Source organism: Lissotriton vulgaris, chromosome 10 (genome assembly GCF_964263255.1).
Source record: "Lissotriton vulgaris chromosome 10, aLisVul1.2, whole genome shotgun sequence".
Classification (NCBI taxonomy): domain Eukaryota; kingdom Metazoa; phylum Chordata; class Amphibia; order Caudata; family Salamandridae; genus Lissotriton; species Lissotriton vulgaris.
In genome coordinates this window covers 833,020,675-833,046,506 of record NC_141698.1, presented here as the reverse complement: position 1 = coordinate 833,046,506, position 25,832 = coordinate 833,020,675, and the positions used below count along the sequence as shown (strand labels likewise).

The following is a 25,832-nucleotide window of genomic DNA, read 5'->3' as shown; positions in this document are numbered from 1 at the left end:
CTGAAGGAATACAGAATATGACAACATGCAATTTAATATAATAGAATACTATTCAGGCATCCACGATATAAAATTTAAAAAGCAGATTTAAAATCAATTTGGAATGATAGAAATTCAGCAAGATTTAAACATTGTAATTATAAATACTTTTTTCGGGGCAACATGAACGATAAATGAACAATGTTGGTATAACTAACATGTATGTATGACGAGGACCCTTATCCCATTCCAAGATGGCGGTCAATGAATAAGCGATCGGGCAGAAAAGCATCAAGGGATTGTTGTTTTTGTTTTAAAAAAACTCCGGAACACCCAACAAGCAGAAACAGATAAAGATCACGGGGTAACGGGACATACGAAAAATATAATAGATTCGTTTTCCGAACGACGACCGAGCTCAAAGTAGTTTCTCGCCCCGTTCCAAATTGGCAGCCGTATTGATAGTCCGGCCGGTACCGATAACTATCAAGAAAAGGAACATCAGGGTCATACTGGAAAAATAAAGATACCAATGGAAGGCCGATAACTAAATTTATTAAAATTGATGGCGGCACACTTTAGTGGCCATTACCAATAGTAATTAATATCTAAATAACATACTGTTCAAACCATCATGGTTATAAAAAAGAACCCGAGCGGAATACAAATATCGAAATAAATTAAACAACGTGTGAGGACATAAGCCCATTAGATAGGGTAAGGGTGAGTTTAGCACTTAAAACTATGTATAGAACACACTACAAAATGGCGATGTGGTCGCCTACTCCGACCTAGGAACACACACCAATGGACAAGAACACGAACACAGGTGTTAGTAATTAACTAATTGAGGATAGTATTTATACCAGGCAAAGAAAGGGTGTAAACCAATTCCAAATAACCCGGGAAGGAGGAGGACGCCGTGCAGTTCAGCTACCAGCTACAAGTAAGCAAGAGAGGGTTTTTTTTAACCAAAATCTTCACCTTGATAGACATGAGGTGCATATGAAGCTGCCATGAGTAGTAAAATACAAAACTCTATTCTTCTCTTTAGAGTGGACAGCTAATTCTAAAAAAAAGCTCCAAGGAAGTGACCCTTGACTCTATGAGGAAAAAGTACACAAGAACTAAATACAAAGCAAATTTCTTTTTATCACAAAGGTAAGATCCCCATGACAAAGACTCAGGTTTTTGATTAAGTGAATGTAAATCAATATAAATAAGAGATAAAATTGTTCCTTAGATAAAGTGGTGAAGGAAACAGCACAAGGTAGCTCCCAGAGGCGTCCCCCCCCCCCCCAACCACCTAAGAGAATAAGAAAATAGGACTGGCAAGCCCTTTTAAAATCTCATTTTGTAATAACTATAGATGTAGGGTAGTAACTAGTATGAAGAACACAGCTTAGAAATAATTTAAGAAGTGAGTGTTCTCAATACAATGCTGTTATCAATATGTGATTATAGCCAGCATGCCAACTGGTCCACCAATACCCATTAGCGGGGGAGGTAAAGTGAAACTTCAAAAAAACCCATAAAATATAAAATAAGGAATAGAAAACCATGTAAATAATAGACAAGCAAACCACTTTCACAATTAATATGTATCCTTTTAATAGGATTGAAGTTGGTCCATTTTCTTCCTAAACCGAGTGAAGTTTAGACAAAATCTACATACAAGGTAAAGATATGCGAGATGGCTCATAAAAAGTAGAGGAAATGCATAGTAAATAAAGCAACCTAAAATAAGGTGTATTCCCTTTTCAGAATAAAAGGATGAAAGGAATATATGAGCGGATGTAACACGTGCTCAGAGAGACCTATAAATCAGAACCAGGGAAGATCTTACCTGGGTAAGTTAAAGAAAACCAATGAGCAGGACAGAATATCAAAGAATGACTTAAAATCTGTTCCCCTTTTGGTTAACTTTTCTTCAAAAAAATGCCCTATTGTGTCTAGGAAATAGTACTAAGACACTGTATATCGGCGATGAACTACTAAGCCTGTTATACTTTTGCCCTCAGTACCTCCAAGATGAGGGAATGTAGTAATATACTACCAGGAAGAATTAGATCTGGGATTGTAAAATGTTCGGGGTTACCAAATATTAGGACAGTAGTCAAAATGTTGAAGTAATCTAAGTGCAAGTGTTATAAAAAAGCTTGGGCCTAATGATATGTATTATGATATGTTTTTGTAGATAATATTAAGCTGTGAACGAGTCCTTGAAGGTGCAGGATAAAAAAAAGAGGCACCGAAACGCCGCGTCGACAATTTTGTTCCTATAAAAATCCATTAATCAGTAATTATGATGTTGTAATGTTTGTGTGAAATATTGCTAGATTAGCAATTTTAAAGAATATTGTATGCTTTTTAATTTCTGAAACTTATGAAAAACGTTTATGTATATGATTTTAAGTACAAAAATGTTATCAAATTTTAAATCTTCTCAAATAAATAAATTAATAATGTTTTTATAAAAATTGTTTCATGCTTTTCATGTTTTCCATGGTACCTTTGGGCCCTCTATACACCTATTTGTAAATTTGGTAACCGGTGCAACATTTAAATCCCTCCCATTGACGTAAACATCCCCCTTAGGGGATCTAAACACCACCTATGACTTATTGAACTCAGTAGAAGGAACCCTGTTTTTATAAGCCTGGTGGTTCAACACCTGGCAGGTTCCCTGAATGCCAGGGCGGACAAACTCAGCCGTCTGTGCATGATGGATCACGAATGGCGTCTGAACTCTGACGTGGCGCAAGGCCTCTTTCAGCAGTGGGTAGAGCCTTGGTTAGATCTATTCGCCACAGAATAGAACGCGCAATGTCATCAGTTCTGCGGGTTGGAGTTTCCAAGGCGGCACTCGCTCGGGGACGCTTTTTGTCGCGAGTGGAGTTGCGGTCTATTGTATGCCTTTCGGCCTATACAGCTTCTGCCCAGAGGGCTGAAGATCAGGTGCGACCGGGCCCAGGTTATCCATGTAGCTCCAGACTGGGCACGAAGATACTGGTATCCCAAGCTACTCAGCATGTCAGTCGATCCCCCGATTCGTCTGCCTCTTCGGGAGGACCTTCTGTCGTCTGCAGCAGGGGACGGTCCTCCACCCGAACCTGTCCAGTCTCCACCTACAAGCTTGGAGATTGAGCGGCGACAGTTGAGGCCATTTGACTTGCCTCCCGAAGTCTGTAATGTTATTCTGTCAGCCAGGCATCCCTCCACAAAGTCTGTATACGCCTACAGGTGGAACAGATTTGTGGCATCTGCACAGTAAAGGCTGTGGATCCACTCTCTGCACCCCTTTCTGAGGTTCTCCTCTTCCTTCTTTCTCTTGCCCAGCAGGGCTCTGCTCTGGGCACTATCAAGGGCTACCTTTCTGCCCTTTCCGCCTTCTTAAGGCTAAATGATCAGCCTTCCTTGTTCAAGTCCCGATTGTAAATAGGTTTCTGAAGGGCATCACACACATGTTCCCTCCTGTTCCTTTCGTGATGCCCCAGTGGGACTTGAATCTTGTACTTACCTATCAATCTGTGCTCCTTTTGAGCCGCTCCATAACTGTCCTCTCCGTCTTACCTTGAAGACTGCATTCCTGGTTGCCATCACCTCTGCCAGGAGAGTGAGTGAGCTCCAGGCTCTTTATTCTAAACCTCCTTTCCTCTCTGTTCATCCGGACAAGGTTGTGTTGCGGATGAGACCTTCGTTCCTGCCCAAGGTTGTCACGGCCTTCCACATCGGGCAGTCCATTACCTTGCCAACCTTCTTTCTGCCTCCGCATCCCTCGAAAAAGGAAGAGAGGCTCCACCGTCTGGACCCAAAACGTGCGCTCTCTTACTATCTGGATTGCACACGCTGGTACCGGGTGGATGACCAACTCTTTGTTGGTTACGTGGGCGCTAAGAAGGGAAAGGCGGTGCACAAGCGGACCATCTCTCGGTGGATCTTGTGTATCCAGGCGTGTTACTCCTTGGCAAAGAAGGAACCCCCTGTGGGACTATGGGCTAATTCTACCCAGGCCACGGCGACCACCACTGCCCTGGGCCGAGGAGTGCCCTTACAGGATATTTGCCAGGCAGCTACGTGGGCCTCGCTGCACACGTTTGCAAGACATTATTGCCTGGACAGCCAAGTCCGGAGGGATGGCTTCTTTGGCTGTTCTGTCCTCCAGGACTTTCTGGTGGGATTATTGGTTCGCAGACCCACCACCGGGTTTGGTATTGCTGGGGTATCTATTCTAAGGTAAGGAATCTATCACTAACGTGTGTCTTTCAGATGCACAAGTTACTACTTGTGTAACGATATATCTGTAAGAGACATTAGTTAGTGATAGATTCCTTACCGACCCACCCATCCTCCCCGTTCTGCGACCCGATATCTAGGGTTGAGGTCATCCCCTTTCAGGGCCCTAGTTTCATGGCACCAGTGTTGGTTCTATCATGGCTCTGCGTATCTGGCGCGGAAAAGCTGTGTATCAGAACTGACGTAAGCGCGCATGGCCGGTGTTTAAGTACTCCGACGATGTCATTCCGTCGCTAACGACGCCGACGACTGACGCGGATGACGCCTGCCAGCGCGTGTGGGTATTGCTACGCAAAATTTTCCGGATCCAGTCTGACGCCTGGGGATATTCTAAGGTAAGGAATCTATCACTAATGTCTCTTGCAGATATATCGTTACACAAGTAGTAACTTGTGCTTCTAGACACCCCACGAGCATGCTATTGTGCAAGACTGAACTAACAGATAGTCATGAACAAATACAGAAGGCGCCGGACTAGGCCCTCCACGTGCAAGTCAGTTCTGAGCACATACTATTCACTTATGAGACACTGTCAGCGCGGCTCCATGATTTCACTCTATCGATCTGAGATGCTTGAATGTTGGTCCGGCAAGGCCGGAATGTCATGATAACCTGATCGTTCTTTGTACTGTAATTTGAAAACTATAAAATGCTAATAAACAGATTTGACAAAAAAAACAAAGACAGTTCTTTAACTCGTTCCGTGCTCGCGTCGGCCAACAGCCAACGCAAGCACTACCTTCTGGGTGCTGGGCATGACCGTTGGCCGACGCCGCCCACTCTATAGAACTCCATTCTGCCGTGGTAAACGGGTCAACCTGCGGTGAAACTTTTCCATTTTTTTTCTATTCTCAATAATTTATAAGTGGGAACAAGGCGTATTTAAAGACTTTTTACCTCCAACCTACATCAAGACTACAAGCACAAATTATACGTATTATTTTCACTAATTTGTTTTAACCTTGAGAGTTGGGAGCATTTCGACACCTTCTCGCTTTTAGAAATTTTAAGGCTGGGAGCATATTGATGTGGCTCACTCTTTTTAAGGGTTAAGGAGTAATGGTGAAACTTTATTTTAAAATTTAATTTTCGTGATTTGGAGTCAGCGTATTAAGAGTTGCATAACCTAATTTCAAACCACTTTTAAACATTCCAAGAATTAAGCTTACAGCTTATTACTGTCTCGTGATCCTGTCACGCCTATGCTTCCAGATTCTGAAGTTCTCTTCACTTGTGTCACGTGTACGTAGTGTCATCAAGCTTACCATGCTTGATGTCATCGCATTTAAACGGTGTTTCCAAGCAACCTTAAACATTTGACCAACGTGATGTGACGTCACCATGCTTGGCTAAAGAGACGTGGAAGCCATCTTAATTGCTTGGAATCTCCTAGCAATGGAATCTCCTAGCAGCCCGATGTCAATCCTATTAATTCCGGCAACACGCACGTTCTATTTTCGAGAATAGTGCATTTAACTGCTCCATGATTTACGGCGATTGCAGCAATACGCATGCTTAAAAAATTCAAGATTAAATTTGCAGCGATACGCACGCTGAATTCCGATGAATGTGCGTCTTGCTTCACAGCTTCATAATATACTTGCATGGATACGCACGCTAATGGCATGCGATTTTGAAAATTTGCTTTTCTCCTCATCACTCTTAGTTCTTCAGCGATACGCAACCTATTAATACTTTAAACATTGCATATTGTTGCTATTCATCTACAGTTGCACGTTTTAAAATCTTTTAGATCTGCGATTTTACTTTTCAATTTTGATATTTGTGCTTTCGTTCCACAGTCAAACAACTTTTATCAATACGCTTGCCATTGATGTATTTGTATACTTCAATGCATATATTCTAGTGTTACATCCCTCACGTTTTCAATAAGTAGGGTGGTAAGCATTTCAGTGCTATGTTTCACATGTTTTTTTTTCACATAAGCTTCAAAGTTAGGAATACGGTGAGACATATATTTCATTTGAAGACTTATTTGTATACATTTGTCCTGGGTGAATTCTGGTATATTTTACTGAAACCTTTCCGCACATGTTTGGTGCCATGCAGAATGTTACAGCTGCTCTATTTTTTCTTGCTTGTCCTGGCGAGCCACTGATTAAATTGAAAAAGCTCTTTGAGAGGTATGCGAGAGTATGTGGGGCTTCATTAAGTGCAGAAAGAAAGACTTCTCTGTTACTCTAGTGTTTAGACTCTGAGGGGCAGGATGTTTTCGATCATTTACCGGACTTAACGGCTTCTGAAGCAGAGGGTCTAAATGATTATGAAATATGTATCCGCAAATTAGATAAACACTGTCTCCCTAAAATAAGCATGATTTTAGAGATACCATTTTAGTAAAAGAATGCAAAGAGAGGAGGAAACGGTTGAGGGCTATTTGACTGACTTGAGGAAACTTGCATCATTGTGCAAGTTTGAGAGTTTAACTGAGCATATCATGTTGGGTTGTAACATGGACAAGGTAAGAGAAGAACTATGGTTACAGGAAGAACCCACACTCGAGGTAATAGTTGTAGCAAAAAGAATGGAACATTTGCTAAACTGCGTCACTATCATTAAAAGAACATAAAAGATGTTAATGTTCAGAGTGTTAATGACAAAAACTCTGACGTTAAGGTAAAAGAAAGATATGTACCGAACAAAGGTAGATCCAGCAGCACACCAGTAGTACTTAAATGTTATAGGTGTGATAAGATTTTTGAGTCTTGCTAATGATAAATGTAAAACAAGTCATTTCCTGTCTGTATCTAAGAGTAAACGGTTTCATAGAGTTAAAAAGGTAGAAATCTATGAAGATGAAGAGGTTAATACCAGTTCAAATGATTTTTAATATGGTTAGATTGTATCTGAAATTGAATGTGGAAAATCTAAAAAGTTGTGTCCATTTGATGAAATATTGGTTTATGGGGCATGTACGCATGTATTTGATTCTGGTGCCAAGATACCCATTGTTTCGAATGATTTCTATGTTAACCAGCTAAAGCAAAAAATTAATTTGTTTAAACCTGATATTATTCCTCTAGCCTATGGCAGTGAGCCAATTAAATTACATTGTTTTTATGGGCTTAATTGAATACAGAGGTAGGATGATTGCGGGGAAAATCTATGTATAATAAAAAAGGTGATGGCATTATCAGTTGGATACACCAGGGTGATCTAGGCGTATATTTGGATCCAAATTCTAATCCCCAGATTTTATTGAAAGATATAGTATGCACTATAAAGAATTCTGATGATAGTGAGTTTAGCAATGTGTTAAATAATTTCCAAAGGTCTTCAGACAAGGTCTTGGTTGTTTGAAGGGTTTTCAGCATAAAATAAAACTTAAAGATCTGTTCCGATGATTTTTAAAGTCAGGAGTGTACCACTATCTGTTAAGGAAGATATAGAAAAATAAATTAATAAGCTAAAGGAAACTGGCAATATTGAAGTGGTTGAAGGAACGGAATGGCTTTCTCCGGTGGTTCCTGCCTGCAAATTCAATGGGGATTTACGTCTGTGTATAGACTTGCGACAATTGAACAAAAATGTAGAGGTGGATAAATATCCTCTTCCGAATAGAAGTGGATTTACTAGTGCTGTTGCGAGGAGCGAAGATCTTTAGTATGATAGCTTTAACATCTGCATAACTTCAGATTGAACTCTAGCAATCTTGCAATGACCTCACTACGTTTATCACTCCATTTGGTTCATTTTTAGTTTTATTAGGATGCCATTTGAGTTAGTTTCTGCCTCGTCAGTTTTCCAAAGTGCTATGAAAAATGTTTTGAAGTATCTTGGTGGTCTCAGTATTTATCAAATAATTAAAGGTGAATGCTGGTGATTTAGTTGCAATTAAATGCCCTGGGTTGTTGGGAAACGCAAGTTCGAAATATTTTGATCCCATGATTGTCATCAAGGTCTTCTGGAATGCGTTAAAGACACACCCATCGTGTTTGGAATCTCAATAGAGTTGTCTTCTTGAAGAATAAATATGAGATTGTTGATGGTAACAATGGTGATCATAGTTCTGAAGTGTATAAGGATTCTAGCAGGAAGTATTTAACTTCTACAGATGAGTTGAGCCCTCGGCGTTCATCAGGATCAACTAACCGTCCAGGATATCTAAGGAATATGTTTAAAATGTTATTTGAATCTCTTACTTGGTTGTGCTATTGTTTGTGTCATATTCATCTTATTTTTTTAGTTTTATTTTGTTTTCTGAGTAAGGGATATGTCTGATGTTTCCCTCTCTATGGTTTCTTATCTTTGCTCCTTGCTCACATTTCTATGGTTCTGCTGCATCAGAAATTAAGAATGTTTTGATATAGTGTGAAGATACTTGAGTTGTGGTTAGAGGCAGTTGAACTGTGTACCTGGCTGGATGAGATCTTTAATTAAGAATAACTCTCTATCACAATCTACTTCTGTCTGGAGCCTGCTATTTTAAGAATTCCACAGATTACTTTGAGATGGGGGGATTATTGGCACGAATAACAAAAGAATATCATTTACTTACATACTAGGTGGGCCAAGAGCGTTCAAAATTCAGATTAGTTAATTTTGGAACTTTGATGCACACTGGAATCTTCTCTGAATTCGTGGTTCGCAGTCTATCAATTCTCCAAATTTTGCACTGAAGTCTCCAGAGTGGACACAGATGCGGTCACCCCATGCAACATCCTTCTGATCAGCACTCATTCCCCTGTTCCACATGGTCTGTACTTATACCTTAGGTCCACATCTTGAGTTGGACCTGGACTTTCCCGGCCAGACCTCTTACTCTGTGTCCCAAGAGATGCATCTGTGCCATATTGGAACTTTGAGTATATCACTCAGTGGCTCTCTGCCAGGTTTTCCTCCCTTCAGAAGTCTGCCTTCGGCTTCACAAACGCCTTGTGGGGCCACAAAGTCTCATATCCTGGTTTTCTTCCTTTGGACAGTGCTACTTTTTTGGGATTATTTCCAGTCTGCTCAGTGAGGTTCCAGAGGATGAAATTGCACCAGTGCTCCGGGAGTCTGTGCTCTCTGTAGCCAGGCACCCTCTGATCCCTGTATGGTTATTAAAACAGGTCAGTGTGCTTCTCACCAATTTATCAAATCCATCGCCCTAGAAAAGAGGGAGCTTTTAGTTAACTGAAACTTCCCTGGTCTCTTATGTCTTAAGACTGCAATGGATTTGACTCTATTGTGTTTAGTACAGTCTAGTCTAGATTTCTTTTCTATACAGGAACACTTCCTGCCATCATAGCTTTTAGAATTTGTGTGATGTCGGGAACAGAAGACAAGTGATGCAGGTAAGATTAAGCTGAGTTTATTGAAGACACCCCATCCAACAACGACGAAGCAGGAACTCCAGTTCTCGGAATCCTCTCCACGAGATTACCTCGTAGATTCTGACAGTAACCTCATTGTCACATCATCACACTTATCCCTTATTATACAAAGAAGTGTAAACAAAAGCAAGAACACAATGAAAGGCAATGATAAACAGTTGAATTGCGAAAATAACAGACACACCTCAAATTACACAATCTTTGAGATAAGCAGGTCTCTAGACACACACAAAGCCACACCCGAGTACTTCACAGGTCTTAGACCTTTTACTTGTTAATGAGGCGTTGATGTTTTTCACCCCTCGGTGTGAATTAGGCCTCCGCCGTGAGCACCCTCAATCAGCCCGACGCCACTAGGCAAACCACGCGTTTTAAGGAACTGCACGCTCTGACAGAATCGGCGACCCCTTTCCCAGGACTCCGCGACCCCCTGGGGGTCGCGCCCCACAGATTGAAGACCTTTGCTTTAGAATGATTAACTGTGACTCAGTACAGCTGATAGACTAATTTGTCACCCTAGTGTATGCAGTCATCTCTAGGTTCTTTTATTGGGTCTATGGCTGCTTTAAGTATACTTTCATATTATTGTTTGTGGTTAGTATATAATATGTACTACAGTTGCTGAATGTCATGCAGAGCATTTCTAGTTTATCTTTCAGGGAGAGCCTTTTAAGTATCCAGGTCCCAACACAAATTGTGCCCACTCAGTCTGTACATAAGGCAAATCCTTCCATTGCCTTTGTGACACTCAAATAAAAATTGTGGTTTTTCCTAAAGCCATCCTTTGGACCTTTACCTTGCTTTCTTTGTATCCCCATAGTTAATCAAGATACTAAAGTCTGATATGAACAGTCCGTTGAAATATCCTGGAATCAGCCACTAAGGTTCTAATGGGCAAGATGCACAATTTTTATTGCCATCTTTTCAGCAATGTATTTTGCAGTGGGTAAAGGTAAACGTGATATTGTGAACAAAGGAATTGATTACAATATTTCTACTGCTGAGATCCTTAATGTAATTGTCTATCTTGTGCTAAAGTGTAGTTTGTTATGTATGCACCATTTTCATTATCTTTAAGTTTCCCATGGTAGGGAAAATAAAACTCCTAATTAGTAGTGGCTTTGGGTCTGCAAGCACTGAGCTGGATAATAAGTGTATTCTGAGTACATGAACTAATTCTCATCTTCTGAAAATGGTGAAACATAGTTTTGCAGTGTTTCTCACAAACAACCTGAATGCACACCATTCAAGATAGTAGGACTTCCCACCAGAGAACGGACTGGCCCTGCTCTGGGTTATTGGACCTCCACTTTGCTCAAGAGTATTCCTTTTAAAAATGCAAAAAATATTATCTTGACCTAAAGTACCATGCTACAAAAGCCATGCACAAAAATGAAAGTAGTCCGAATTGATCTTCCACACTAGGCTTACCTGTAGAATGGTCTGTTTTACTACCCATCACCTCCTTGCTATTTCTCTGCCATGTCCACCCTTAGCACAATAATACATTAAACATGTTTTGCATTCTCTCACACACTTTCTCGAAAGCAATCATCTTCTTGAGCCCAATCAGGCGGGTTTCAGAGCTCATCATAGCACGGAATTGGTGATGCTCTCCGTGCTGGATGACCTGAGACTTGAGGCTGACAAAAAAACCCTTGTGCCCTGGCCGTCTTGGACTTATCCGCGGCGTTCGACACCGTGAATCACTGTCGACTCCTATCGCTGATTAAGGATCAAGGGATTCAGGGCACAGTCCTGGCCTGGTTGACCTCCTTTCTCAAGGATCGCTCACAACGAGTTCAACTGACTGACCTAGTGTCAAAACCTGCCAAGTTGATGTGTGGCGTGCCCCATGGTTCAGCTCTTTCGCCCCTGCTCTTAAATATATATCTACAACCTCTGATTGCAGCCCTGAATCAGATGAACTGCAGGGTTTACGCAAATTGTGATCCAGATTGACCATTCATCCATGGCCTACCTGAGAATGCAAGACATTCTTAAGTTCAATATCAATTGGATGTCGAACAATTCTCTTAAAATAAACCTTGACAAAACGGAAGTCCTGGCAGTTACCACAGCAGCCAACCCGTGGAGTGGTCTGTTGTGGCCGGCCGAACTGGGGCCGTTTCCAGAACCGGCAGTGGCAGCAAAGAGCTTGGGTATCGGAATTGATGCCCTGCTATCTATGACACAGCAGGTGTCTGCGGTGGTAGGCACCTGTGTTACCTTATTATGCCAGCTCAGGAAACTATCTTCACTGTTATCCTTTTCCACCCTCAGGCTGGCTGTCTCTGCCCTGATCCTGGCATGGCTGGATTACGGCAATTCCTTATATTATGGTCTGCCAAATAACCTTCTGGCCAGACTTCAGGTGATGAATGATGCGGCTAGGCTCATCTTCAACAAACCTAGGCGAACCAGGGCCACGCCCATACTTCAGGCCCTTCATTGGCTGCCAATTGCTCAAAGAGATACATTTAAGAGCCTCTGTATTGCACATAAAGCCGTCCATGGCTCAGCCCCTAGTTACATCAAGGACCGCCTAGTAGGACCCTTCGGTCCATTGAAGCATGTACTTTGATGTGTCCTCGTTTCAATCTTGTATCCAAGGGTGGCAGAGCATTTTCCAGCACTGTCCCCCGAGCATGGAACCTTCTGCCAGCTAAACTTAGAAAAGAAACTAATCTTCTCCTCTTCAGGAACAATCTGAAGACTGTGCTTTTCTTGGAGGCATGGGGGCCCCTGTGAGTGGCTGGCTTGGCGTCCTTACTGGTGTTGTGTGTTCACTGATAGCGCTTAGATACCTCTGGGTGATAAAGCGCTCTACACGCTTATAATAACATAAGTGCTGCAGAAACAAAATGTAGAGCAGGAGCAGCTTGTAAGAAATGTTTCCCAACACTGCAGCTTTCATAGATTTACTTTCTAGAATACTTCTGTAATTATGCTGAAAGTCTGTGGTACTATTGCAAACAGCAGTTAGCTAGATTAGCCTGTACATATTTAATACTTCTGCCTCTGTAGTAGCAGACTGTCCTCATTATAAATTACTAAACATCTTCTAATGAGGTGAGTGAGCTCTGAATTCCATGTCCCGTTATGCAGATTTTGGCTACAGTTTGAGTGTTGTGTGTAAAACGGGGTTCAGGCATTGCACTTCATAGCATGTGTGACTGTAGATATACATGCTCTGCATACTCCTGCCATATAGTGTTGTGCTCAGACGTTTTCAACTTGTTTTTGTTCGCGGTAGTCTTTAGAGTCACAAAGTATGGGGACTCCACCCTTAGTTGAGAATGTGCATGGGAATATGCTCTGTTTTTCTCCGCCACCTGAATGAGGCCAGCTGGCTTCTCCGGATATGTCCAGGCTTCCTTAATGGAAATACCATTCAATGGCTGTCATCATTTTAGTTAAAAATTGGATTTATCCCTTAAATGGTTTAACGTGAGAAGAGCCGCAGCATGCTGCTTCGGTCTGTCTGATGTGAGCTTCCATGCTGTTTGAATTGGTCACTCCATTTCCTATTGACCAGGCTATCACCCTTCCGTTCTTCTTAGATCCACCTCATCCCTCTAAGAAGGAAGACAGGCTCCTTCCTCCTTAGAGGACCCCAAGAGGTCACTAAGCATTTATGTTGATCATGCCTAAGGACATTGGGTGATCAATCAGCTCTTTGTGGTATTCTCTTAGCCAGCTTACAGACCCACCTGGGAAGTACTTCTATAGTAACTTTTCCAAGATGAGGAATCTGTGGTTGGAAGTATCTAACACAATAATAAGTTACTGTCGGTAACTATCTTTCTCTCAGGGGATCTCCATTGCTATTCATAAGCACTGAATAGTTCCGCCCATGTGTGGGGGTCCTGGAGAACTTTTTTGCAATATATATATTTTCTTAAGTGTAGATGTTTGCCATAATTCAGAAAGGCCAGGATTAGCATTTAATTTAGTGAAACGTTTTGCAGCACATAAATGATGATATATTGGCCAATTACTTTAATTTGCATTTAACAAAGGGTCAATATATAATTTTAAAAAACCTGAAAAGTACCAGGAGCTGACAAGTGAGTTGTCTGATTCAGGTAGAAGAGACATAATACCAAGAGGCCTATAGGTGTTCTACTATGCCGCCATGCCTCTGTTAAAGTTGCAGGCAATATAATGTTCAGTCTTGTAGCTCCTCGTACAAGCACCTAATGAAACTGGATGATTAAATGGAGAGACCTTAGCTGGGGAAAATCGGTCCGTGTTGCTATTTCCCAGTGCTAGGGGAAGAGGTGGAATACAGACCTTCATGTGGAACGTGACTTAGATATGGATCTAGAAAGATATTTGTTGGTGCCTATTATAGCATCTTGATGAGTGCAGAGAACGATTACAATGTTTGGAAGTTGCTCTTTCTCACGATCTATGGCGAGATCTGGACTTGGACTGAGGAAACTATCTCCGTGGGGAAGCTGGAGGCCTCACTGGTCAAAGAGCTCCCAAAGGTGCCTCTATCTCAGTAAGAGGCGAACTACGTGGTGTAAGTTTATTTATTTATTTTATTTTATTTGAAAGGTTTTATATAGCGCTGGCTAGACCCGGAGGTATCGGAGCGCTTTACATGAGTATTAGACCATAGTTGCAGGTTACATCATTACAAAAGTTACACAATTATTAGAGCATAGCTACATAGTTACATGTTAGGTCGAGACAAGCAATAAGGACAATATGCGTAAGGGAAAAAGCAGGTAAGGGGAGATATTCAGGGGAGAGGGGGTAGGAGCAGGGGAAGTAGACAGTGAATGAAGGAAGGAGAGAGGAGGGGGAGGGTGAGAGACACAGCATGAACGACGAGGGGTAGGGTGACGGGGGCTCAAACCGGTAGACGAGTAATAGCTGCGTCCAAAGTCCAGTAAGCTGTAATCCCAGGGGAAGTGGTATCATTCCCCCAACTCCATTGCGAGAGGCTCCCTTTACGCAGTGGACACTCTCAGAGGGGTTTCTGAGACTCCAAGGCCTACTTACTGGATCCTTTACCAAAAAGGGGAGAGGGAGTGCTTTGGCAAGAGGCGACATACCATGCGCTAAAGGAGCTGGCGGAGGTGGTGGAGAAGGCTGTTTACATTCCCAAATATGAACCAGAGATTATGTTGCCATCAACCTAGGCAGAGATTGATGGCAACCTTCTTGGTCTCAATTTCCTGACCCATTGCACAGACCTGGCATGACTGTATGCCAACAGGCTTAAAGGCGTTGATTGCAATGTCTTGACATCAACAGACATTTTGATGTTGAGCATCTCCTGTGTCTCGATGTCGACCCAGCTCTCGACTGAGGGCATGTAGACACTGCACCTTGTCTTGATGTCCTGGACCGGGAGCAATGTCTCTTGAGTATTTATTCTTTTATTGGCTCTCTGTTTGCTGGAGTCTTCAGGGGTATGTGGAAGAGTCCTAGTAGAGGGCTGGCACTTTCCTCACTCAAGTGACAGCCCATCTTGTGCCTCCTGTTTCTGCTTTGCTCTTCAGTTCCATGAAAGCAAATCTTCTCTTTGTCCCTCAGGTTACACCTGGAAAAGGTCTTGCAGTGCTGACATCTGTTAGGAATATGACTGTCAGGCACTTCATCTACAGATAAGGACCTGATTTGGCCTTCTTTCTGCCACAGGCAGGGCATTCATCAAATAAAGATGGGCTTTTATTTGTTTTGACAAGTCTGCGTAATATTTTTGAAAGAAAAAGCCGAAGAAAAGGCCAAGCTCAGTGCTCCAAAATCCTGTCGCCAGGAAAAGGAACTGCGGTTACTGCGACCTGCTGGGCATGATCGTATATTGGTGGGCTGAGAGTCATTAAAGGCTCAGTCACTTTTAATGTTTGCAGAACTTACGCCTATAAAGCTACATTGTCCTTCTTTCTCCATTTTCTTTAAAAAAAAAAAAAAAAGTTTGTGAATGAGCTTTTTAAGGACAAATTGCTCTGCTTCTGGTAATTTTTTTAAATTATATATGCAGCCTTTTTTAAATGCAAATTAAAGGAATTGGTCAATATAGCCTCATTTATAGGTTGGTAAACATTTTAATAAATTAAGTGCTAATCCTGGCCTTACTTAAGTAAGGCGAACATCTACACTTAAGAAAATATATTTTAAAGACGTGCTCCGGGATTCCCGCACTTGGGCGGGACTATTCAGTGCTTATGATTTCAGTTGAGATTCCCCTGAGAGCGAATCAGGACTACAGGTAAGAAATCTTTCCTTCTAGTGGATTTCCTATGCAACTGCAGATTCCTCACCGGTCTTGCCTCCTCTCTTCTGTGAACTGGGCTTTTTTTGTATTTAAGAAGTACCCAATTTAGAGATCTGCTCTGTGGTCATAGAATCTGCCATAGGCTATGCATATGAGGGTGTGGACATCATGAAGCAAAGTACGTCGGCACACTTGGGTGGTGCTTATACTTATATGTGGCTCTGCTAATCTCTTCAAGAGTGGAATGATGTTAACGGAGCCTGGGATGCCACCTGCCAGTACAGGAGTACTTTTTTTTAAAGTTTCTGGAGCCAGTCTTACGTAGTTCTCAGTTAGGCATGCTTGCATTGGCAATAAATTACATCAATCCTGTCCACCACCTCCGTACCATACTCTATGCCGGCCAGAGTGCTGCGCTGATTTTGTTAGATCTCAGCGCAGCCTTTGATACGGTCTCCCATAACATCTTGTTAAAACGTCTGGAGACAATATGGATTACCTGTCTTGACCTGGACTGGTTCCACTCATTTCTGAAGGACCGATCCTTCTGGGTATCAGCTCCCCCGTTTCTCTCCCAGTCCCACTCCATCGGCCAGGGAGTCCCCCAGTCCGAGAATTAATGTTTCTTAGTGGGACTATTAGTCCCGCCTCTGTTTTTGCCTCACTCCCATTGGCTGGCTTCCTAAACGGAGGCCAGCCATTGGAGGAGAGAGCCGTCCTTCCGAATAGGCTCCGTCTTTTTCGGATTTGGGGGCGTAAGTTTTGCTGTTCTTTAGACAGTGACGTCGTCCGTCACTCAGGACAGCAAAACCACGCCCCCAAATCCCAAAAATTCAGAAGCTGGCGGGCGCCATTTTTTCTCGTCGCCCTGCGCTCTCGACTATTTCCATCCCTTCCCTCCAGTTCTCCTCAGTCCACCCCGCTATTTCGACCCCTCTTTCATTTGAGTTTCATTGAAGACCGGGTGCGGCGTCTGATCTCAGGCCCTCAGCAATCCCTCTCGTTTTCAGAGCTGACAGAGGTGCTGGAGGCGCCGAGAGGCTCTCGCGAGTGATGTAGGCGCTGAGGCTCTCAGAGCGCGAAGCTCTGTATTCCTCTACCTGGAGCGGCTGGGTCCGTTCCTGATCTATAATCTCGGTGTCTGTTCGTACAGTAAGTTCTTATGCTGTGCTGCTGCTGTTTCCCGAGGCCTCGTGCGCCGCGACACCCTGCGGCACGGGGTGTCCACTCCCGGCTAATTTTGGAAGCATCCATTATAACTCTGTGATATGAGCTGGAAGCACTGTGGCAATTTTTTAACCATTATTTACCACTTATTGAAAGCTGCATAAAAGTCACGCATTGTTGTATTCTGGTTTTGCTTCTAGACTTGTATATTGCGGTATGGGAACCCATGAGCATAGAGCTTTGCATATGGCAGAATGTCTGTGACTCACACTTGGATAATGCAGATCCATCAGTCTGTGAGTGCACACCATCATAAAAGGCGTGCGAGAAGCCACAGACGTCTTCGATACGCCACAGACGTCTTCGATACGCCACAGACGTCTTCGATACGCCACAGACGTCTTCGATACGCCACAGACGTCTTCGATACGCCTCAGACGTCTTCGATACGCCTCAGACGTCTTCGATACGCCTCAGACGTCTTCGATACGCCTCAGACGTCTTCGATACGCCTCAGACGTCTTCGTTACGCCTCAGACGTCTTCGATACGCCTCAGACGTCTTCGATACGCCTCAGAAGTCTTCGATACGCCTCAGACGAAACACGCTCCGAGAAGGAAGCCAGCTTCGCATCCAGCCTACAAATAAAACCTCACGACATCGCCATTACTCCAACCGCCTTGTCGCCTTGGAAACAATATGGCGGCAGTGACATCAGCAACAATTATGTGCAATTTTCGCTTTAGTTTATCGCCTAGGTAACCAGAATGGGTCTCGCAGCTTGACATGTGTGTAATGTATTAGTCTTGTATAAATCTTTCCCCGGTGCAGCCTTTCCGCATCCTTGTGTGCCTGCGTGTCTGCAGAAACAGAGATAAGCTGCTCTCCTGGACGGGGCAGACGAGTCCGGAGTGAATGTCTCATTTCTTTTTTAAATTATGCACCTTTTGGCCTCGCCTCTAATATGAATTCTGCAAATCAATTTTAGGAGCAGCTGCAGGAACGTGTCGACGTCCATTGTTTTAAAACCAGCCAGTAGGAAAGGGAGAGGGGCGAGCGCTGGTTCATCTGACCTTAGCCTGCTAATATTATTCATTAAGTCCTTTAGAATACCCGGGGCCAGTAAGTTCTCATGCTGTGCTGCTTCCTGAGGCCTCGTGCGCCGCGACACCCTGCGGCACGGGGTGTCCACTCCCGGCTAATTTTGGAAGCATCCATTATAACTGTGATATGAACACGCTCATTTGGGGGCCAAACAATGCATACATTCCCGTCACGGTGTGCAGGTTGCACAAAAAGGCCTCCTTGCGCTGTGCAAAGGCACTGCATAGCTGAAATAATCAGAAAGCAGGCATGAAAAACATTCCCCTTCAGACATTTTTAGCAGTCTTTTCTTTCACCGAGTGCTGGGAGTAAAACGGACGCTCTGTTTTTGTTTTTTGGGGAGCGAGGGAGCGCACAGGGCTCTTTGTCAACGATCTCGGACTCGATTCTCGCCAAATGTATGTGGGTATTGTGAGTGCACTAGAGGTCAGTGGGTGAATGCACCTTCAGCAGAGATGCGTGTGTGCTCTGCAGAGCAGCCTCACTCAGACTGTCATTGCTCGAAGAGAGACTCCATTGACGTCCCGTTGCTTATCGAGTGATTTTGTGCATAGTCTGGCTGCATATGTACTGCGCACATGTGTTTGGACTGGAGTACAGTCAAGATCCAGTCATAGCACCATTCCGCCCATCAAGCTATCCATTTCCTGGCCTTTCTCTTCTTAGATGGAATCCATCCTCATCACGTTTCAGAGGCCATATTTTTAGTCTAATCCATTTTTTGTATTGTAAATTTACTTTAAGGCTACTATCAATGGTGGCCTCGAAGCACTTTGGGATGAGTACATATACAAGTTTCTGGGCTGCAGGGTGGTATTTTGTACAACTCATGGATGGGTACCGGGTGTTGAAGAACCAGGTAGTCCACCAGCAGGGGAGTGACACACCAGGAATGCCCACCGTCCAGTATACCCCCAAAAAGATGGCAAAGCATTTAAAGAACAAGGCCCTGAAAGCCATAAGGGAGAGCTCGCGCAGACCTCAGTCTGATCATCCAGGACCGAAAGAGCCAACTGGGGTATCACAAAAGGAAAACAATAGCATACATCAGATGTCAGGGAGAAGGAGTGACTCTTCAAAGACCTTCTGAGGTTAGTAAAGTCATTCATTTCGTTTTGAAACTTTATTTCGATTCATAAAAACAGAATCCTAAAAGTATAACATAACATTGTACAATTTAAAAATTCCTACAATTGACTTCAGACCATTAAAAATGTTGTCAATACATCATTTACAAGTCAATTTAGTGAAAAACATATATATATAAAACACAATTTTCCAATACAAATACAATAAATAAATATTGGTGCCAATCTATGAGCTAATTGCATTTGAGGGTCAACAATCCATAACAGTAGTTAATTAATATCGGTTTCTAATACTGAGTGCTACTCTGATAAAACTAAGAACAGCATTGCATATTACTGGGGTTGATAATGAGAGTAAATGTTCGTATCCCTCTTTGAAATTTCGGGATCCAAGCGATAACAGAATTGCTCTAATAAATCTATTCCTTGGATCTTTGTACAGGGAACAAAAAAGTATTAAATGAAGAGTGTTTTGGGAAACTTGATTGTTACAGGCACACATGGGTGAACTCTCACACCAACCCACCTGTTGTGGGAATGCAAATAAAAAGTGTAATGTATTCAGACGAAACCTGGTTAAATAAAAACGCCTTTGTGTCTGCCCTATATATGAAAGGTAAGGTTGGTGATGCAGCCTCCCCCTAAAAGTCATCCTAACGCCTCAGATGTGGAGGTAAAGAGTTCAGAGCGTGAAGCCTTTGACTACCAAACCTTAGGTCTGGTATTAACAGGCCAACAGGATGAACAGCATCGTAAGGTAGTAGGTAACTGGCCCTGGGGCCCCTTGTATACTTGGTAAGCGTTTGAAGGCCACTATTTCTTCCAATGGAAGCTCGTTCCCGGCATGGAGTGCTTGTGTTTTGTTTATATTATCTTGCATAGAGCAGTTGCCACCCACAACGGGGTTCAGGGTGCTTACAATGAGTGGAAGGAAGCCGGCCCGCAGTTTGTAGGGCTGGACAGTAATGCAAGATGTGTGCAACGAGGCCAGGAAGTCACAATGAGTCAAATTATCAATGAGATAAAAAGCTTTCAGAGCACTATGCAATCAGGAGATGAATAATTCTAGAAACATCTGCATCCTAGAGCCACGTCTATACACAATTAGCTGAGAGTGCAGCAGGGGTACAAGGCGCAGACAAGGCGCAGGGCAGCCAGGGAAAGTGCAAGCATAATTGTATTTCTTGATGGGAAGTCAAAAAGCAACAAATCGACATGCTTAATTACGTGCATTACACTATTCTAAAGAAAGTCAAAGGATGGATATAGGATGAGTTCTAAGATCCTGTCACTGCTTCCGGGAACGTATTCAGTTCAAATATGGATTTCTGTTTTCACCACTATGTGTCACAGTAGTTGGATAGATAGGTTTTTATGGTGGTCTGTGTTACATCATGGCACGATATTTTGACACCTTTCTTCTCGCCATGAATGTGTGTGTGTGTGTATATATATATATATATATATATATATATATATATCACCAGCATTCAAGGGCCACTGTCGAGCTGGGATGTCCCTACCCCCCAATCGGAAAAAGACGAGGCACCACACCATTCTCTTCCCCCACACCATTCTCTTCCCCCACACCACTCTTCCCCCACACCACTCTTTCCCCCACACCTCTCACTACGTCACTCTCTCTCTCTCCCTAACTCTCTCACGAACACTCTCACTACATCTCTATCTCTCACTACCTCACTATCTCTTACTACCTCACTATCACTCACTATACTACACTCTCACTCTCTAACTCACTACTCAACTCTTTCTCACAGCAACACAATATCACTACAACAGTAACTATCTCTCACTGTACACACTACTCAAAATTCACTCTCTATCTTACTACCTCTCTATCACTACATCACTCTATCTATTTCTATCTCACTCTCACTACCTCACTATATCAACACCTCACTATATCACCACACACACTCAAAAAATAACCACATCACTCTCTCACTACCTCACAACTTCACTCTTTCTAAATTACTAATTCAAAATTAATACTTCACTCTCAAATACACTAAGTCACTTACACTCTTTCACTACCTCACTATCTCACTACATCACTCTGTTTCTATCTTAATACCTCACAACATCACTAACACTCACTACTTCACTCTCTTTCAATACATCAATCTTTCACTATCTCACTACCTCACAACATCACTCTCCATCACTACCTCACTCTCTATCTACCTCACTCTCTCACTACATCACTCACTCTCTATTTCAATACCTCTCTATCTCGCTACCTCACTCTCTCTCTGCTAATGCAATATGTCTAATGCAATATGTAACACATATGCAAACACTTAAACTATTGACAATAGAAATGACAATAACATTTACTTAGGGATAAAAAATAAAAAAATAAGCAATGCCAATACCTCTACCTATAATATTGCCGAGACCATTGCATCGTTAATGCTTAATCTTTATGTCCAGCCACTTGCGACAGTGGCTAAGGAGTGAGACCTAACGCTGGTGTTGTATGCTGACGACGACACGCAGCTGGTCATCACTCTCATCGAAGGCCCCTCTATCTCGGCCTCGAGATTCAGGGATGGCCTGGCTGCAGTAGCCCAGTGGATGGCGAACAACTGCCTGCAGCTTAATGCAGGCAAGACGGAGGTGCTGCTCCTCGGGAGGAATACCAGCTATTGGAATGAGCATTGGTGGCCCTCTTCGTTGGGCTCCATCCCACCACCTAAATCCTTGGTCAAAAAATCTGGGCGTCTGGCTGGACTCCTCGTTTAGTTTTCAGACCCACACGAAAAAAGTGGCTGCTACTTGTGTGGGCCTGCTGAGGAGCCTTAACCCGATACTCTGTTTCTTTGACTTGAAAATCCGCCAGCTCATTGTTCAATCCATCATCCTCTCCCAACTGGACTATGCCAGTGTCCTACTTCTGGGCGCCAATAAAGCGGAGATAGCGCGATTGCAACGCGTACAGAACTCTGCGGCGAGAGCCTTGGTGGGTCTCCCCCGCAGGTGCTCAGTCAGAGCTACCATTCGAAAACTGCATTGGCTGCCCATTGAATCTCGCATTCAACTCAAAACCCTTACTATGGCATTCAAGATCCTCAAATCTGGATGTCCAGAACTCCTGCGCCCGCTCCTAACACCCTATGCGCCACAGCGCAACTTGCGCTCATTAGGTCAGCACCTAGTGACTGTTCCCCGGACTAAGCTCTGTCGCACTGGTGGTCGTTCCTTTTCGGGTTCTGGGAGCTAAGCTCTGGAACTCCTTACCACTAAACATTTGTTCCCTGGAAAATTTGTCAGCCTTCCGGAAGGCTATCAAGACCCATCTGTGCCCCTCTTCCTAGGATCCCCTCTCTCCCTTCCCTTCCTCATTAGTACAGCTTCTGTGGTTCTTCAGCGCCGGGACGCCTCGTTGCTGGGGCAGCTGTTGCGCTTAATCAAAAAAGGTAACATAACATCTCTTAAATGCTTTCATAGTTTATCCCTCCCTTATATTAGCTGGCTGTTATCTATTACTCTAAAGGTCTCTTTCTAAGTTTAAGGTGATTAGCAACCAAACTTTCTATTTCTATTGTTAGTGCACCATGACCAATGATTTTATGCCGCTTTACAGTAAAACGAGAAATAACAGGTCACTTCGAGATAGGTTATGAGATGAACATATGAGATGAACAAATGAGACCTAATCTGTGACCAGAACTACCATGGAGGCTTAGTAGAACACTAGAGTCCTCTTGGTATGATTTTCTTTCTGCCAGAGTCAGACACCGCTCACTGTTCTTACTACTATTTATAGGAGAAAAGGGTTCATTTTGGGAAACTCTCAATCACTACTTTGTGGAACAAGTCTGATTACTCACTGCACATTTCTTTAAATAAACTTTTTTTATTTATTTAATCGTAAATGGTACAATCATAACTTCTTTGTACATATCCAATAGTGTATTTACGGTCCACACAGTATACATTCCTTGTTTCCATGTACAATAGATTATTGTTCGCATCGTGCCGCATGCATGTACATTGTTACAGACAGCGTCAATTGCATTACTTTATTCCAATTCTCGGGTCGCTATTGGAAATTCAGATATCTCCTCACTCGCTGCACATTTAATTCTTTAAGCCAAATGTGGTGCTTTAGCCTTGATTCCCTCCTTACCACTGCTCTTTTCCACTTCAGGATGGAGATGTATTGACACTCCACAGTTTTGCCAGTGGTCAGTTTTTCTGTTGTAATGTGCATTGCTACATGGCAGGTTCCTACCACATTGCAGGAACAAACATCAGAGATGACCGTGTGGGCAGATGTCCTCAGCTGCCACGAAAATGACAAATTCTGTAGAAATCCCATTGGTCATCCAACATAAATGTCTCCGCATGCTCTGAACCTGCATCGGTTGCTCCTGCCTTAAATAACTAGATCTTTCTTGACATGGATAGTGTTAATATTTACCCATGGAATTGCAAAAAAATGAGTCTTTTAAAATGTTGCTTTAGGCCAAAAGAACTAATTGAATTAGCCATTTTGTAGTGGAACTCCGTGAGCTATATGCTGTGGAATCCTTCATTTTTAAATATCTGTAGTTGAAAGAGCCTTGCAATGAGGTGACACAGATTTCGTTACACTTAAAGTTAGTTTAACATTCAAAGATTCAGTTACGATTGCTAAGTGTAATAAATGTGGGCACAGAGATAGAACAGAAAGTTCAAATGCGGCAGTACAAATAGTGGTTAGTATCACAACACTCAGGCATACTCTGTGTAATATAATGATTACATTAAGTGAACCAGAGTACAAGAAAGACTAAAAAAAGAATTTCTCCACTACCGCCCACATCAGCTTGATATCTCAAACGTCTCTTCATATAGACCTCTCTTGTCTCAATAGGTATCGAGAGAAAGGATCCCACTGGTCTTTGGTGTGGGGCTGTGGCAGTTCAAATGTGTCCACAGTATCATTAAATAACCGTTCCCTGATATAATCTTGAACACAATGCCCCTAAATATTAGCTATCAATCTTTTGCCATACATTAATGTGATGGGTACATACCTTCTATTAAGGAGGAAAAGATCTTTAACATAATTCAGGAGTGCCAGTATTTGAGGCTGCATCAGTTTTATTTCCAACATTATAGTCCGAATCTTGAACCATATACACACTAACCATGGTCACTTTGTAAGCTTAGGTGCATAACAAAGCTCCTTTTCTGAGTAGTACACAAGAATCACAGCACTTCTGAAACCAGAAATGTGTAAAAACTGAATAGCAAGATAACAAAATAATGAAAACAAGCCTATGAAGATAAAACGCACCACAAGCATTGTACAGTTTATTTTTTTTAAATTATAAATCCCTAGAAAACTGGTGAGCTGGCTTCTATATTTTACAGCATTGCTAAAATAGCATTACTGTTTATATTGTGGCCTGACTCCCTCACTTTGCAAGGTTCAGCTGGTAGTAACTCGAGGAAAGAATTCTATTGATATTTGCTGTTGGGACACTAATGTTGTGCAGTACTTAACCACCAAGTTCTAGAGAAGGAAAGTCTTCAGACAGTTCCTTGAACACACTAAAGAGTCTCTTCCTGTTCGTATCTGCTCGAGCATATTTAGGACTGTTGGTAAACGTATTTGGAACTGGCCACACTGTTCTGTAACTTTATTTCTTCTAGGTTTCGATCAAAACAGTTACACATGAAAGCTTTTAAACTACACAAAGGTCACTTCTGGCTGGAGTGGCTAGTTGTGCACAAGTTTAATTGGAACGCCTTTGGCTAAGCCTCGTTGGTAGTATTGGATTAGGGAATTAAATCTTTAATTCAAATTGTATGCTCATTTGAATTTCGTAATTTTTGTTCTATGTCAACATTACCATATTGAACATTTCTCAGTGATCTTTTGAATCATTCCTATTAAAGTTAACCGTGGTGTGGAATGGACCTCTTGCTAGGCAAACCTTTGCATATTACCAGTCACTTTGACCATTTCCACAACACTGTAGAGATTGTGACATGGAAACATGTCCGGTGCTCCTTTTCTTTAAAAACAAAAAAAGAGTAATTTGTTGAAAACCGGAAGCTTGACAGTACGAAAATGGACTTACCATCCCTTTTAAAAAAAAAATAAGCTGGGAGTCTAATAGTTATGGTAGAATGTATTAACTTATAATGCTTCAGTTATTTTTGTTCATTTATGTTTGTTATTACAGCTTCAAGCCAATCTAATTCCGGGGTTGAATTTGAATGCCCTGGGTTTATTTCCACCTTCTTCGTCCTCGTCCGGAGTGCCACCTCCTTCAGTGGGTGTTCCTTCAGCCTCTGCTTCACCTTCATATCCTCCGTTTGGGGTAAGAGCTCCCAGTATTCTTTCTTTTTTTTGTTTAATTCTTTTTATTGAAAAAACAAACAGGCTTTGCAAACCATGATACAGTTGCATGGTAAGTTGCGGCTCTTGCTCAGCAAGTCTCTGTAGTTTCAGACAATTCCTCCACAATATCTAGTCACTCAGATTTGGCACTTTTACAGCCAATCAGAACAGCCCTTCTACCCTACAGCCCAAAAGACCCTCCTACAGGCTCCAGTTAGCCCTATCCCTTGTCTGCCTTCCATGCCCCTAAACAGTTTCCCATTTCT

At 42.6% G+C, this 25,832-nt stretch overlaps 1 protein-coding gene across 1 annotated transcript in view; it reads left to right on the top strand.

Moving 5' to 3' along the window:
* The window catches only part of IGF2BP3 (insulin like growth factor 2 mRNA binding protein 3), a 1,069,372-nt gene that overhangs the window by 649,199 nt on the left and 394,341 nt on the right, over positions 1-25,832 (top strand). Inside the window, exon 10 of the mRNA XM_086941758.1 lies at positions 25,409-25,546. Within this exon, the coding sequence (XP_086797884.1) occupies positions 25,409-25,546 (138 nt within the window). The remainder of the gene's footprint in view (positions 1-25,408; positions 25,547-25,832) is intronic.